Source organism: Serinus canaria, chromosome 2 (assembly GCF_022539315.1).
Source record: "Serinus canaria isolate serCan28SL12 chromosome 2, serCan2020, whole genome shotgun sequence".
NCBI lineage: Eukaryota > Metazoa > Chordata > Aves > Passeriformes > Fringillidae > Serinus > Serinus canaria.
The window spans coordinates 31766144-31782229 of record NC_066315.1 but is presented as its reverse complement, the minus strand read 5'-3'; the positions used below and the strand labels follow the sequence as shown (position 1 = coordinate 31782229).

Genomic DNA, 16086 nt, shown 5'->3' with positions numbered 1-16086 from the left:
TATTTCCCAAGCCAGGCTGAGATCATGAGATGACCTTGTCTTAGTTCAGAAAAGCTTGTGAGATACTTCTAAAACCAAGATCATACTCTCTCTCTGATGTGAAAATGTGATGGCTACAAGGACACTGATTGCAAAAACATTTTGGGGTGAGAGCTTGGAGAAAATAGATGAATGCAAAAAAGTGGCAGCATTGATGAGTCTAATTTTGATGGAAGCTAATCATAAAATACTTTGGTTTTCTTGTGATGGCAGTTGGCATGAATTGTGATTTTATTCCTTTGCTTGAACTTGAGTTTTGATGGAGATATAAATTGCCAGAATGAGAGATGTAATCACAGAGAAATCATGCTGACTTGGGACTGCTGGAAGCTTTTATACCTCACATTTTATTGCTTTTCAGTTTTTTCCCTTTTTTTCTTTTTTCTACACTCTGCATCCTCCTCCTGCCATTATCCCTCCTCCTCTCACTGCCACAGTGCTCTGCCAATTCCATAAGCAGCCTTTCTTTAACCCTCTTCCCATCCATTTCTTAGAATTTAGGGCTGGTTAACCTCTCTCTAGGAACCACTGCAGTTAAAACCAGAGAGCCAGTCTTGGTTTTGTTCTTTCCCAGCCATGAATTCAGAGCCCTGGCATCAATGCAATAAAGAAACCCTTGTTGGATTTCATTCCCTGCCCCATAGGAGCCTTGTCCATGGGATTTTGTTTGTTGATACTGTCAGTAACATCATGGGGGATGCACAGCCACAAGCTGGAAGCAAACAAACGACAGTGAAAAACAACCACAAACAAATAGCATTTGTCAGATCCCCGTTGTCAGAGGGTTTTCATTCAAAGCCTTAAAGCAGTAGTGGCCATGTAGCATTGCCCCAAAGTGTGAAAACCACCAAGAATGGGCAAATGCAAGCATTTTGCTTATAAGGTGACTACATCTCCTCTTACCATCTTGTTGGTGTTGGCTGTCTCTGTGTCTGTAGAGTTTAACTCTGTAACAGGCAGGTGGAAAATTTCCATCCTGGAACCTGCCATCAGGCAGTGGCAGGGAGGCTACAACAGGATGATTTAGCAATTCAGCACACACATGCATCCCACTTTCTGGCAGGCAAAATGCTTCCTCTCTTCCACTTCAGCTAGGCAGGCACTGAACAAAGAGGCTGCATGGGGCAGCCAGGTGGTTCTTAGGATGGACAGACAGGTGCAGACCTCTGGCCTGCTGGAGCCCAGCCTGTTGCGGGGAGGCAGCCCTGGACATGCTGTGAGCTCCTCACTGTCCTCTCCCTGGATGTCCCTGGAGCAGGGCAGGGAAGCAAAGGGACACTCTATTTCCTCCTTGCTCTCCTTGTGCACTGTAGGGCTCCTAGGCCACAGCGGCTTGTGAATGCCTTGGAGGCTCCAGCAGTGCTGGGGCTGCTGATGGGACAGAGCCCTTCCCGAGGGCAGTGTGACACGCTGGGGAGCCATTGCCATCACGGGACCTCTGAGCTTTGCTGTGGCAGAAGCTCCAAAGCACACAAGGACCTTTTGGGATGTGATCAGTTGGAAAACCTGGGCTTGTTGGACAAGTGAAGTCTAAAGCTGTAGGCAGGGGAAGGTCCCTGCCAGCTAAAACTGGGCTTCTCCCATTGCCAAGAAGGCATTTTCCTGAGGTGTATGTAGGATCAGTGGCTTGAGGGAAATTTTGTTTCAGTTTCCAGCATGATGGCCCATCTCTTCAGGCAAATATGTCATGGCTTGCTTGTGCAGGTTTTGCAAATACTTTGAACAGGTTTTTTTCTTTGATGTGTCAGTACAGATCATGCTATTATTAATGGGAATCTAATCACCCTTCTGGGGTGAGGATTTTCCACAGGACATTTGATGTTTACATCATAGTTTAATGGATAGGAAATTTGTTCATGGAGTGAAGGTTAGTAAGATGTAATTTGGGAAGTTACAACTATGTTCTTGATTACCAAGAATTATAAATATTTGATAACAGTTTTCTAAAAGCATCTGGAAAACAAGAAAATGCCATCAGCTTTGCAAGAAACTGCTGCACTGGGTTTTCTTGACAAATGGAGAGGATTCAGATGTTCCTGGAGCTTATGGTCATGTAGGTCTGGGATGAAGGATTTTACAGCAAAGGGTAGGAGCAGGTGCCCAAAGTGGTGCTATTTGTAGAGTTTGGAAGAAAGCTCCTCTTCTGACCCCCTGTGACTTAGGGAGTCCTGGGTATGCATCAGCAGAGAGACCAGGAAAACCATACTTTGACCATACACAAAGTCCACTGAGGTGAATGTCAGAGTTTTGTGTCCCCTTACTGCAGAGAATGTCAGCTCTGTACAATCAAGCTCCTAATGGAAAAAAAATTTCAAATGGGAAGTGAATGCATCACTTTCTCAGCTAATTTGTGAATCCAGAGGTTCACAGCATTTGGCTTGACTATTCATGATCTATTTACCTTTTAAAATTCAGACATAGGCATGTGTGTGCTGATTTATTCCTCCTTGTAATTGGATACAGTGATTAAATGAGCTTGCATATTATAGCTCATTGTCCTTCTGGGATGTGGGCTACTGTTCTCTCAAAACAGCAGCTCCTCATAGAAGTAATTCCAGCTCCTGTATGTTTGGTGTAATCAGTGATGTGTTTCTAAAAACTGATATGGAAAATCGCTTTTAAATATATGTTCTTATATATGAAGTATTCATCCAGCTGAAGGGTGGTATGTAATCCTCAGAGTCTTCCTTTAAGATGCTTTGCTACCTTCTCTGACAGGCTCTTCAGGAACAATAAATACATGCTCACTATTTTGTAACCTGAAAGAGGCTGTAGGAAATCTTACACCCAGCAGAAGTGTTTACCAGGCTGCAGCCATGGCAGAGTGATTGCAGTCTGAGAGTGTCATCACATAACTGGTGATTTCCAATGGGCTAAGCAGTGGCGGTACAGAAAGCATACTGCTTTTTCAGAAGAAAAAATAATTTTCTGTGATTGCCTTTAATGACTGATTGAATAAGCAAATCAGTTTAATAAAAAAAAAATCCAGAGAAATTATGCTGTTAGCTTATTTAATTTGAAGAGGGTTTGAAAAACTGGTAGGCAAAGGCATTTTGCAGTGGGATCACCATCTGACTCACATTTGATGGTGCTGGCCAGCAGCATTGGTGGTGTCTGTATGGAGCAGTGGGTTTGTGTACTCAGCCTTGGCCAGTACCTGCCCCCTCTCCTGAGCCCATATCTGCCTCCTTTTCTCTATACACTGGCAAAATAAAGCAGGTTTTATCAGGACTGGGCTGGCACTTACAGCCTAAAAGAGCTATAGAAATGAAAGATGTCCGTGAGCACTAGTCTCAGCCAGGTGCTGTAGTGGTGAAACCTGGTCACAGAGCAGATGATCCAAGAGGCACCATTTAATACAGTGGCTTATCTGTTATTGCAGTTTGTGATTTTTACCTTTGTCCTTAACATTGCATCAGATTCGTGTATGCTTGTGCAGAAAGGTGGGGTTTACCTGGCAGCCAAGGAGATTCCTCTGTGCCCTGTGCCTCTGTGTCCTGTGAAAGTCCAGGAGATAGCTGGGTGTCTTGAAGGGCTGAAAACTGAACACTTTCAGTGAAATACAGAATGCCTCTCCATTAGATGCTTTCCAGTGTGTGCATGAAAACACAGTATCTCATAAGACTTGCAAAAGAAAAGAGACAACGGAAGAAAGCTGGACTATACCAGTCCAAACTTATGCCTATCTGAGAGCTGTGTTTTGCATCTGTTTCTTTTTTTTTTTTGTGACTGAATCAATAAATAGCACTAAAAATCTGAAAAAATGGCAAAAGTGAATACAAAGCTTTAGAAAATTACCCCACTGTACTTTCATCTATAATTGCTTTGTATTTCCCCTTTATTTAACTGAAATAAGCAAGGCCATCAAATAAAAAGCCCTTAGTAATTACAGTACAGTTGAACCAAGACTCTAATGCTGAACTCCCCAATGAATAAAAATAGTTTGAAAATTATCAAAATAAGGGTCTTGTATCTTAAAAATGTAGCACTGAGATGCTCTGTATTGCAAGCAGCCAGGTTGCACACAAACACAGTTCAGCTGCCACAGGAAAATATGCCCATGCAGGTGTTTTAATACTTACAAGCAGCTGAACTCTGGATAATATCTGTTCCTTGTGTCTTACCCCTGTATGATCTTTAAACAGTGCAAGCAAGAACCTTTGTGATTGCTTTCATTCAGCTGTCAGCACAGGGTTGTACTGACAAACACAATTGTTTGAAGTTTTTAGATGTTCTTAATACATATGCAGACTATGTACAAGGCATTTTTTTATTGCTGTCTTCCATTAAGTCGTAATAATAATGAGCATAAAAGCTGTCTTTAATTACATGTTAACCTGTCACTGGAATGATTCATGTGTCTCAGTGTAGCAAGTACAATTTCAGGGCATAATTTAAGGACCTACATCTTATAAATAAGTCTACACTTAGTGTAACAATGTATTTTAACACCACCATCCTGAAACTCATCAGATTTTCTTGGCACCCATTCACCAACTGGGGAAGCAAAATGCAGCTGTCTTATGAGTGCTCTGGTGCCCATTGTTCTGGTTTTATACTGTCAAGCTGTGCTTCACTGCCCTGGGGAATGGGGAGGAAGACAGGTGTGGAAATGCAAGATGCAAGGATGGCCCTGTTTGGTTTTTGGGTTCTCTTGGGTGTCAGGTCCCTTGTGCCACCCCCCTCCGCTGTGCATCATAGGAGTGTTGTTAAATATTGAATAAGTTATTTCTGAGATATCTGAGAATTGTTTGTCCATCAGCCTGAAGTATTGTACACTCTGGGCAAAATGCTGGAGGTGGCATCCTTCACCACAGCAGTGACACTGCAGTGTGCCAGTGTCTGTCTGGGTCTTCTGTGGGGTTTGCAAGATGTTTTCCTCCCTCCCCTCTGCCCTCTCCCCAGCAGAGCCTGTAACACATCACAGTCATGCAGCACCTTTGCTGGGCCTTTTGCCTCCATATGTCAGAAGATGTTAAGTGAGTCTCTGCTTTTGAGGTTACATGACAGTGGGCCACAGCTGTGTATGCAAGACCCTAGCCTAGTGTGCGTGACCTGATACACCAAAAATATCCCACCACTTGACCTTTCCTGTGCTGGAAGAAATGTGTGGTCTGCTCATTAGTCTACTGCATGCTATACTCATCTTGTATAGAGATTTGGACAAAATTAAACAGCTCTTGCTCAGATGAAAATGCCATCATTCCCTTTGTAGGCAATTCTGTCAAGTCTACAGAAGCCAGGAGCAATTTGCCAGTGGAGGCTTTGTGGTGCTCAGCTTCCCTGAAGAGATGCTGTGATGTTTACTGCACATGCTCCAGTGCCACATGTTGGGGAGTTTGCACTGCTTAGCATATTTATGATAATTTGGCTCCCAGGGGCAAACAAGATACTCCTTATACCTCCTTCCTGGGGCTGAAACACAAAGAAATGTCCCCTTGCTGCTTTGTAGGGGGAAAAATAATAGATCAAAGCTTCTTGCTAAACACTTTTAAAAATACACAGTGAGGATCTGTACGTTTCTCTTCCCCCAAGGGACTCATCCCTCTGGTTGTATGGAAGGCAGTTTGCAGCAGGTGATGGGATAATGCAGCACATTGAAGTCTGGGCATTGTGCCTGACCTGCAGAGCTTTAGGTGGGGCACTGCCGTGAGTAATGTGACCTGTTCTTCATCCATGTCATGTACCAGCATGGAATGTATTCTGGTCACTATACCAGAGTTGTCATAATCTGCTGGACTGGATGTTGTCCAAGTGGATCTGGAAGTAAAGCCTTTTAGGGCTAATAGTCTCAACTTGAAAATAATGCCAATTAAGAGTATTGAAATATATGTATCCAAATATATATGTAATTTTCGGTTGTAAACTGAGAATTTGGGCTCATCTTCTCAGAAATATCACTGAGAAGCAAACTGTTTTAAAGCATCTCAATGATCTAGAAATTAGGAACTCACAAGCATTTTTTGAAGATGTGATGATTTTTATGCTTATATATAATATTAGATTTGAAGAGTACTGTTTCCTAGGAGTAGATTTTCCAATTCAGCAATGACAAAGACATGCTGAACTTGAAACTTTGTTATTCTTCAATGCCATGTAAGTGTTGGACAGCAAAGATGAAAAGAATAAAGATTAAGTGCATCTTCTGTTGCATTAACCTTCTGAAAGCTGAATGTGTGATTATCAGGTTCCCTTTAGACTGGAATGTGTTCTGGACTTATGGACCAAGCAAAAGGCTCAAGCAGCCTTAAGGCACCTTAGAGCACCCAATTTGTAGGGCCAGGCTTCCAGTGGCAGAGGGGAGAGAGGGTGCACTGTGCACCCAGGCAAGAAGAAGGCCTGTCCTGCTGGCACTGCTGAGGCAGTGGCAGCTCTCAATGGCACCTGGAAATTGTGTCATTGAGGGGTCTGACCTGGAGACATTGCATCTCCTTGGTTGCCTGAAGAGGAGGATGATGGCACTGGTGCAAAGAAGTTGCTGTGCAAGACAGAAGCAGAAAAGTAGAACCTTGCCTTATACTTGCTCATACAACTTTTAGTGAGCCATACCAGTGCCTGGGGTGCCAGGCAATGTACAAGCTGGAAGTGCAAACCCAGGAGGGCACATTGCAGCAGGCTGTGCTCAGGCAGCTGGACTGCAGGCAGAAATTTGAAAAGGAACCATTACATCTTTCATCCTCTGTCCTGCTGCTCCAGGCAATCCTGGCCTGGGTGGCTTATTATAATCAATCAATGGAAAGAGAGGATGGGTTTTTCTCCTCAAGTACTTTGGGAGTTGCCTGATGTAAACAAGGAGTGTCTGCCTTCTGCTTGTGTGAGGATTTCACATTTCACATGTGCATTAGAATACCTCCCTTTACTGTCAAGTTTCACTGCATAGGAAGCTTCAGTGTTTTAGTTGCAGCAGTCAAAGGCACTTTTTTAACAAAAAATATCAATAGCTTAGAGTGGCTGCTATAGGCAACATTTCTAATGCTTCAAAATGTGTAAGGCGTAGAGGATTCGTCCAATAATTTCAAGTAACCCTGACCATTATAGCCACACATGAATCATCAGTGCTCCCTCCCACCTGAGGAAAAAAGAGAGCTTCAGATTTCTATGTGGAAAAATTAGTGTCTCATTAAAGCTGGACAAGTTTGACATTTGCTCTCTGCCTGTGGTTTCAGGGCTTTTTGTCTCTCCAACAAAATAAGAAGCTGCTCTAATACATGTGATAGCAGCAACTGGAATGCAACTTTAGAAGCATCTTTGACCTTACCAGACAGAATGTGTTTGATTCATTCTGCAGATGTTTAAATACTGCCAGAAATTTCTGGGGGATGACCTTAGAAATGATTCCTAGTTCTGACTTTTGTCCTCTAATAAAAAATGTGGTTGTACAAGTTATATATCTTGCCCTTATGTATTTTAGTTTTCTAACCTAATGCCAGAAATAAATGTCTTGCTCTTTATTCCTTTGTGCATTGATTTCTCAGTGCCTTGGTGGTTAGGTGGCATAACTACTATAATTGTTTTAATACATTAGCTGCAAATTATATATCGATGGTTTTTTTTTTTTCATTGACCTTTCTTTCTCAACATCATTTTCTTTTTTTTTTTTTTTTGCTTCATGCTGTGTCCATGGTGGCATAGCACTATTACAGGATTTGATTTTGAATTAAGGGCTAATCCTGCAAGGTCCTGAGCACCATTGCCATCTGCTGAATGCAAGGGAGGTCTGGGACCTCTCAGACTGAGCAGTATCTTACTAGATCAGATAGCAATTTGCATTTACTCTTTGTGCTCAGAGACATCCTGACATTTTTAGTAAATTGCTGTGGAATTACAGATTACTGAGAAACTTCTACCTTTGAAAAGAGTTGCTGCCGTCAAATCATTTTTCCATTTCTGCAGAACAAGCAATTTTCTGATTACAGCTCAACTCTCAAACACAGGACCTGTGTTTGCATTGCTGAAAGGTTTCAGAGCATTGCATAGTATCAAATGAACTAAACCACACCAAAAATCTATGTGTAGCATTGCCTGCCTTGAGGTGTGCTATAATTTTTCTCGTTTTGCAGAAGGGAGGAAGAGGTGTGACAGGAGTTTATCAAGGTGTTGAGCCTTCAGCACTGAGAGGCTGAAAAACTTGGAAATGCTTTGCTGTAGCCCTCATTTTTTTTAATTTGAACTAAGTGACTGATTATTTAAGATAGAAAAAACTGTTTATTCCCTACAGAATAGTAAGTAACCAGCATGCATTTTACTCAGGCACAGGGCTCGTCTGTCTGTTTTCCCAGCTGTAACCCCATCTCATAGGGCTGCTTTTCTTGGTGACTGTGAGAGATGCATGGCGTAACTGTTTCTGAGCAGTATGGTGTTGCTAACCCCATCAGTGAATATTTTCTTTCTAAAAAAATATTTCCTCTATGAGCTATGAGGTCAGAAGGTGCATTAGTGTTATTGATCCCAGCTTTTCAGTCATAGCAGGATAAAAATTCCAAGGGATTCAGCTGGTCTAGCAGTTGTCTGTTTTTTCCCAAATAGATTCTGGGGGAAGAGCCTCACAAAATTTTAGAGAAAAGTGTCTGGTCCTGTGAGGTAGGGATGATGCACTGAATGTAAATGAGAGCAGAGTTGTTGATGATTATTTCATTTGTAATTCTGACTAATACTGGTAAGTGGATGTCAGAAGCTGGCCATATGGTCATCTTATCATCTTTGCCATAGTCACAAATGGGAAATGGCATGGCTAAAGGGTTTTAGGATTTGCTCTGTGTTGTCTAAAATACTTATTTTTCCTCTTCTTCTTTGTCTTTCTCAAAAATATCCCCCCCTCCCCCCCCCCCCGAGCACCAAAGAGATTTCATTATCACACAAAAGTCCCTCAGAAATTGTATTGATGTTTGAAAAATGTGTGTGTAGCCCCCCCTTGTATTTCATGCTGCTGGAGTTCCTAGATGCTGACAACCAGTATATTATACTGAAGCTCTTACATGATGAGGATGAGGAAGATATTATGACCTCTTTTTATTTGTTACATTTCTGAAAGATAAGTTGAGCAGGAGGGAAGGACGCTTAGCAATTTTCTCTACTTGGAAAGCAGAAGGTTTAGAGTGTTATATTTTTAATTCAGTGCATGGTTTTCATTTTCTGAGTTTAATTCTCTCATACACATAGTGACAACCACAACTGCTCTGTAGCATGACTAAAGGCTTGCCACTACAGTGGCAAGAGTAGTTTTCACCTATGAGTTACTGAGTTTCAGTGGCTTGTTCATTCAGGCAATCTATTTTCTCTTTTTTTTTGTTGGTGTTTGGTTTTTCCTTCAATCTCCATACAGGTTTCTCCTCCACCAGCAAATCCTTGGAGAAAGCTGAATCACTGCTTTACATAAAGTGGAAAAAGACTTGCATTCCAGTGCTTTATCTATATTTTCTTATAATCCGATTTAGTGTGGAATACAAGCCTGAAAAGCCCTTAAATCTTTCTGTAATTCTTGCACAACCATTCACAATGGATTTGTACAGTGCAAAGTCTAAGAGATTTGGGTTCAGAATAGTGATAAGTTTAAAAAAAAACAACCCCCTCCAAAAAACCCCACAGATTACTTGTTTTTCTTTGCAGTTTAACAGATTTCACTGTCAGTACCCTCTTCCCAGCTAAAAGTGCATGACATCTACAATCTACAGAGAAAGGAATATAGAGTCTGTATACACAGAGTCTATATGCTTATACTCCTCTGTATAGAGGAATTTGCTTTTTGTAAGCCATGGAGTTATAAAGAAAAACCTCAAATCACTGGATGTTTTAAATCCTGTTACTGCCTTGTTTTTCGTAGCTTTATTTTTTTCATAGTATTTAAATAAGCGTATAATGGAAAGGATAGAACATGGAAAAAGGAATGCTACAGAGAGTGGAAACAACAGAGTCTGAAAAGTTGCCCTGTAAAGTCTGATATGAAAAAGAGAATGGTTCTTGTCATCTCAGCAGATTGTTTGTTACTGAAAGTGGGAAGACTTGTTTGGCTTATTTTTTTGCTTTTGTTTGGTTTTTTTTTAAATTTTTTTTTTATGGTAGCCATTGAGAAGTAACAAACCAAAATCTATTCAGGATGTAGTAGTGTGATCCGAAAACCAGGGCAAACTGGAATTTGTCATCAAGTTATCTCTTCTTGTGGGTATAAAGGGCTTAATGACTCAGGCATTAGGAATAATTATATCTGGCTTAGCTGGACAGTTTGTCTAATATTAGTAGTAGGGCAATAGGTGTATTCTAAATGCAGCCTGAGCTATTGGACATGTCTGTAATGCAGATGTATATGCACTATTGGTATAGCTGTGGTGGTCTAAAGATGCTGATTGATGCACATGCAGGCTAGTAAATATAATGTGAATGTATAGCTTGCTGTGTGGGTAGTTAGAGATTTGTAGCTATCTGTAACACTTGAATGTTTCCATACTTTTCCTTCTTTGCTCATTCTATGAGATAGCTTTTTTAATATTTGCTTTTTAGAGCTGTCCCCAAATTGATCTAATTTAATCAAATGAATTTAACTTTTACTCAGTGTGACAAAGACATTTCCTTTAGATTAAATCACTTTGAATGTTTATGTTACAAGTTATTATAGTTAGGCTGCTCCACTGATGCCTCACACCACTGCAGTAGTTTAGGAAAATGCTTCAGTTTGAGAAGAGTGTACAGATGTTTGAAGTGGCAACACCAAGAAGTGTACTGCCTGTCCTAATTTGTTAAATGGGTGTCACAGATTATTTTTCTTTACAGATCTGTATTAATTTCTGTCCTAAGCCTTAGTAATTGATAGCCTGTCTAGAATACAGGGTGGAGAAAGGAGAAAAGAAACCAGTGAAAAATCAGATGTAGTGTGCATCCCATGTAGGAAACCCATTTTCCCCATCACCTTGAACTGGTATTTAGAGCTGTCTTAGAGAGAAAGGGTTTCTCCTCTTAGAAAGGTAGGTGGGCATGCAGAAAGGAGCAGGAAATCCTGTCTGTTTTTTAATAGGTGGGAATATATGATGTGTTGTTCACGGTCCCTTCCCCACCAAATTCCCCATTGTTGCTGTTAGTGGTCATCACCCTACACGCCCAAGTTGCAATTTCTCATGTAGATGTATTGCTGGCTCCTTCAGGGTGCAGCTGAAAACAGATGTTCCCTGGATGTTTCACATGAGTGACAGTGTCTCTATACTGCTCCTTCTAACCTCAGCCACCCTGAATGTGTCTTGCAGAGGGACTTGTCCATTGCAGAGGAATGGGAGGAGCAGCACTAACTGTTCCTGGTAGAGCTGTGTCCATGCCTTATTTCACTAGGAGGAGGGGGCTCATAGCCTGGGAGAAACTGTCTCAGCAGAAGCTGGTGCAAATTGATTATTTAATGACAAACAAGCACAGCACCTGCTTTTTCATTATTTTTATGCCTATGGAACTCACACTGAATTGGTGTGGTGAGATTACTGCCTAAAGCTGCCCCCAAAGAGCTTCAAGAACAGGAGGCCATGGGACTCATGCTGGTTCTGTTGCATGTCTTAATGAAGCTTTAAAATGCTTGATATTGTCTTTGAAATGTAATATTCCATAGCTGCAGTTTAACTCCAGACTTTGTAATAGTTGCTTAGCCAAATAAAGGAAAGTTGTGGGGAACAAAGAAAAGTTGAGTTGATGGCTAGAAGAAAAAGTTTAAATAAAAAATTCATGAAGAAGAGAAAAAAAAATCATAGCATCACAGGCTTTTGCACCAAGATTTCCCTTCCAATGTCTTTTCTCTTCCAACTATTACTGTGAATTTTATTCTCCCTGTTTGCTACAAATGTTAGAAAAACTTTTTTTATAGGAATGATAGGAAAAACTGTCACAAATTTAGGCAGAAACTGGAAAATGGAGTAAAATTTTAAAAAGGGTATGCATTTCACTGCCATTCTGAGTGGGGGTATGGTGAACTCTAAATTATTAATGAATTGAAGAACTGCCTTTTGTAACTCTTAAATCAAATGTGACTTAAACAGAAAAATCTCAGAAAGACTTTTGTTCATAATTGTCAGCACGACTTGTACAGCCACAGCTCTTCCTCATTCAAATTTACTGCTCTTAGTGGCCTTTAGTAACAGAATGAATAATATGCTGTGAATAAATCCTCTCACGGTTACCCTTTCTCTCCATTTGTAGATTAAGACCAGCAAATCATCATTTGGGGACACATATTAATGTCCAAAAGTGTCTGACAAATGTGCAGTTGTTTGTTTTGGGCAAATTATTTTTGAAGTGTTAGCATACCCTCAGGTTTTGTGTTCCTGTTATGTCCTGCTATGACATGAAAAAATATTCTGGAATGAGTTTAAATTACAGAGCATTTAGGAAGAAAATATAGAAGATAGTTACAGTGAACAGTAGGACTTCAGGGAAATACCTACAAGCTAGTTCAGGCATTTTAAAGTATGAATATTATTGTTAAGTCTTTAGGTGATGTCTGGTAATAGATATTTAGTCTTGCAAAAGCACTTTCATTGCTTACTTGTTAAAGTAATTTAATGGATGAGTGGTGCTATTAATGGACCACATGTATAATCCAGACTTTTTTTGTTCAAAACATTCCTCTAGGGTTTAAATTTCTAAACATGTTCACAGGCAATTTTACATTAGCCTATACACAAGCTGTAGGAAACATAATTTATTAACTTTTCTTCATAGCATTTCTTCTGCATTTAGAGGATAAAAGAAATCACTATGTATACATATGTGCAACTTTAAAGGGGGCTGAGTGATAAACCTTGTTTTGATGGGGTTGTTAGAAACCAGACTGTGAATGGAAGGATGTGGAGATGGAGATGAACAGAGGGCTTAAAACTAAATATAAGTTATCTGAGCAAATGTACAGTTCCAGACTTTCCATCACTTTGGTTTGGTTTGTTGTGGTTTTGTTTTTTACTTGAGAGAGAATTGCATTAATAACGTCTTTAACATAATTCTTGCAAGAAAAGAAAACAAAAAAACAAGGAACTGACATTATAGTAAAACCAGTCTTTCTCTCCATCCCAACACTTTGGGATGCTGGAAGAATTGACATCTGGAAAGCAGGTTATCAGGAAAAAAACCCAACATATAAGTAATTTTCTAGACACCAGTTATGATAAATCACACTCTTTTGAACAATTAGAGAAGTTCTTTGATAATATTGAAGTTTTACTTCAACAAGGAGCTAATTTATTTCACAAACACGTGGCTATGTTTTGCTGAAACTGGGATATCACCTACACAGAGTAGGAAATTAGGGAAATAATCTGGTATAAACATCTCTTTGACTTTGTTAGGATCACTGCACAGTCACATAGTTCAGTAAAGAACTAGAATGTGTTTGTTGACTCCAAGCTCAGCTGTTTCCAAATAAATGTTTGTGAAGCCCCCAACTTTAATAGCCTCATTGTACCATCCAAAAGACATGCAAGAGGATGAATAGATGACCTTTCAGATAGAGAACAAGCTGTTCACCATGTCTTTTCATTTACTAAGACAAAATGCTCTTTTTCTGCAGAGATAATACTTTCCACCATTTTTAACAACGTTGGGTAGAATAAAAAGTTCAATTGTTTTGCTTCTGAGTGCAAGGGGTTTAACCTATGCCTCCTTAGATCAGGACTCTTTCTGGACCCACAGTGTGAAATGCATTGAGTGAGACAGACTTATTTTAATTTTTTTAAAAGACACTGGAGGTATTTTGGGTCCTATGCTCACAGGGTGGGATGTCATTAGCTATCCATCCATGTTTATCCACGTGACATCTGTCTTTGAATGATACATGGATCAATTCTCATTGCCATTGTGCACCGCAGCTATGGGATCAATAATTCACTGATAGGGTCCAAAAGCAGCTGGAACAGAAATTGGTCTAAATTATTGTGAAATTGCAGCCTTGCTCTGGAAAGCTGCTGGGAGGCTCTCAGTTGCACACTTGTACAAAAGCACTAGCTTGGACTGGAACAGATCACAAACAAATAGGGAGAAAATGAGGATACGTAAATCAGGGCTCAGCCTTGTCTTTCTCATGTGAGGTGTGGTTGGCCCTTACTGTTTGCAGTTGTAAATCCATCACTTAAATCACAACTTAGTATAATGCTAACTAATACCAGCTAGTTATACTGGTAAAATATTTTTGCTCTACAGTGTAACTGAAATCAATTCTTTTATTTTTCAGCCTCTGTCCGTGTTACTGTTCTTATCTGAAAAAAACAGAGCTGTTCTCTGGTTAAAGGAAACACAGTGTGTTTGCTGAAATTAAAAGAAGTATAGTCAAAAGGAATCCCTCAAAACTTGAGTGAAATCTTACCATTTGGAAAAAAAAAAAAACAAAAAAAAACCACCAGAGGAAGAAACAGAAACTTTTCTTTGTGTGGTTACAAAGACCAATTACATTGTCTTTTTGCAATAAAGATATTGTTGTGTGAACCAAATACTCTAGATCATGCATTGTGCATGAGTAGTTTACTAAAATTAGAATTAAATTTGTTTTAAAAATTTGTAATAATTCCATTTGGAAGGGAGCTGTGAAACCATCGGGTCCAACCCATGCTGGAAGCAGCTTCAGTTAGACCAGGATGCTCAGAGCTTAGCACAGGCAAGCCCTGAATATAGTGATGTTGGACACTGTGCAGGTAACCTGTCATGTTGGGCTCTTCACAGGAGGAAAAATAAGAATCTTAATCTAGATAAATTTTCTTTTGTTGCCATCTCTGATGGTCACCCCATATAATTTTGTAGCACACCTCCAGGAAAAGTCTGGCTTGGTCTTATCTCCATTCTGCCACTGGGTTTTTGAAGACACCATGAGATTACCTTGAGCTCTGTTACCCAAGAGCAAACCCAGTGCTTTCATCCCAGTGATGTGTGCAGTAAAGGTTTGGAAAAATCCTAAAAGTTGTGTGACATGGGAATGAGGAATGAAAAAGATTAACTGAAATCTGAAACTGGCAGTTTGTCCTGGCAACCTGAGGTGCCACAGCTTCAGTGTGTAGGGTTGGTCTGTTAGCAAGCACCTTCAGCCTGGTTTTGTAACACTGATTTTTCACCAGGAGGAGAAAAAACCTTCATTAATACAATTGAACAAACCTGAGAGAGAAAACTTCTCAGCACTTGCAGTGATGCCCACAAGACTAACCAACCATCTAAAGATTTGAGTGTATTTAGTCTATGGTTAACTACTGTGCATAGATGTTAATCACAGTTCATGGCAATCCTAGTTTTTTCTCTTATTACTAAAAGCTATCCTTCTGAATTTCCTTTAAAGTGGAAAGGCTGCTTTGTGTGCAGCTGAGCTAGCCAGGGTGGCAGTGTTTGTTATAAGGACTCTTTCTTACTGGTTCCTGAACTATGATGAGTTATTTTGTGCATACTCGTGCTTGCTGATGCTTTGGGAGCTGAGGATGTACTTGTTAAGTAAAGGAACTGATCTCTGCAGTGGCAACATATTGTTAACTTTTTGAAACTTAAACCTTTATGTATTCTGTATTCTTTTGGGGCTTTTTTTAAGGGTGGGTTCCTGTTCCATGCATAGTAACAGGAGTAGATACTTCCTGCTCTTGCTAATGTATTGTACCTTGGGCTTTTTTTGTCTTCCTCTGCAGAAACTCTCCTGGATGATTTCCTTCTCACATACACGGTTTTCATGACGACTGATGACTTGTGCCAGGCCCTTCTGAGGCAATATCCTTTTACTGAAAGTTGTATTCACAGGGATCACACATTTGCTCATAGTTTTATCTGTTGTTGAGCCTTATATCAAAGTTACATGCCTGGTTTTGAGGCAAATGCCTGACTCATAGCAACAATGCAATTTTATGTCAGCTTTGTTTGAAGATAAATAAACTTTTATAACTGTGATAAGGTAAGGTAGAATTTAAATTGGGGTTAAAACTTCCCCAGGTTATGTTAATTCATAGAATGCCTACATGTGCATAATACATTACAGAATACATGAGGAGAAAAAGTAAAGAATTTTACAGTCTCTGCTCCTTTTATCATGTAATACAGGATATAAGTCCTAACTCATTGTGAGAT

At 40.1% G+C, this 16086-nt stretch overlaps 1 protein-coding gene across 1 annotated transcript in view; it reads left to right on the top strand.

The window, feature by feature from the left end:
• The window catches only part of RAPGEF5 (Rap guanine nucleotide exchange factor 5), a 155931-nt gene that overhangs the window by 103617 nt on the left and 36228 nt on the right, over positions 1–16086 (top strand). Inside the window, exon 12 of the mRNA XM_030230825.2 lies at positions 15654–15732. Coding sequence (XP_030086685.2) covers positions 15654–15732 — 79 coding nt within the window. The remainder of the gene's footprint in view (positions 1–15653; positions 15733–16086) is intronic.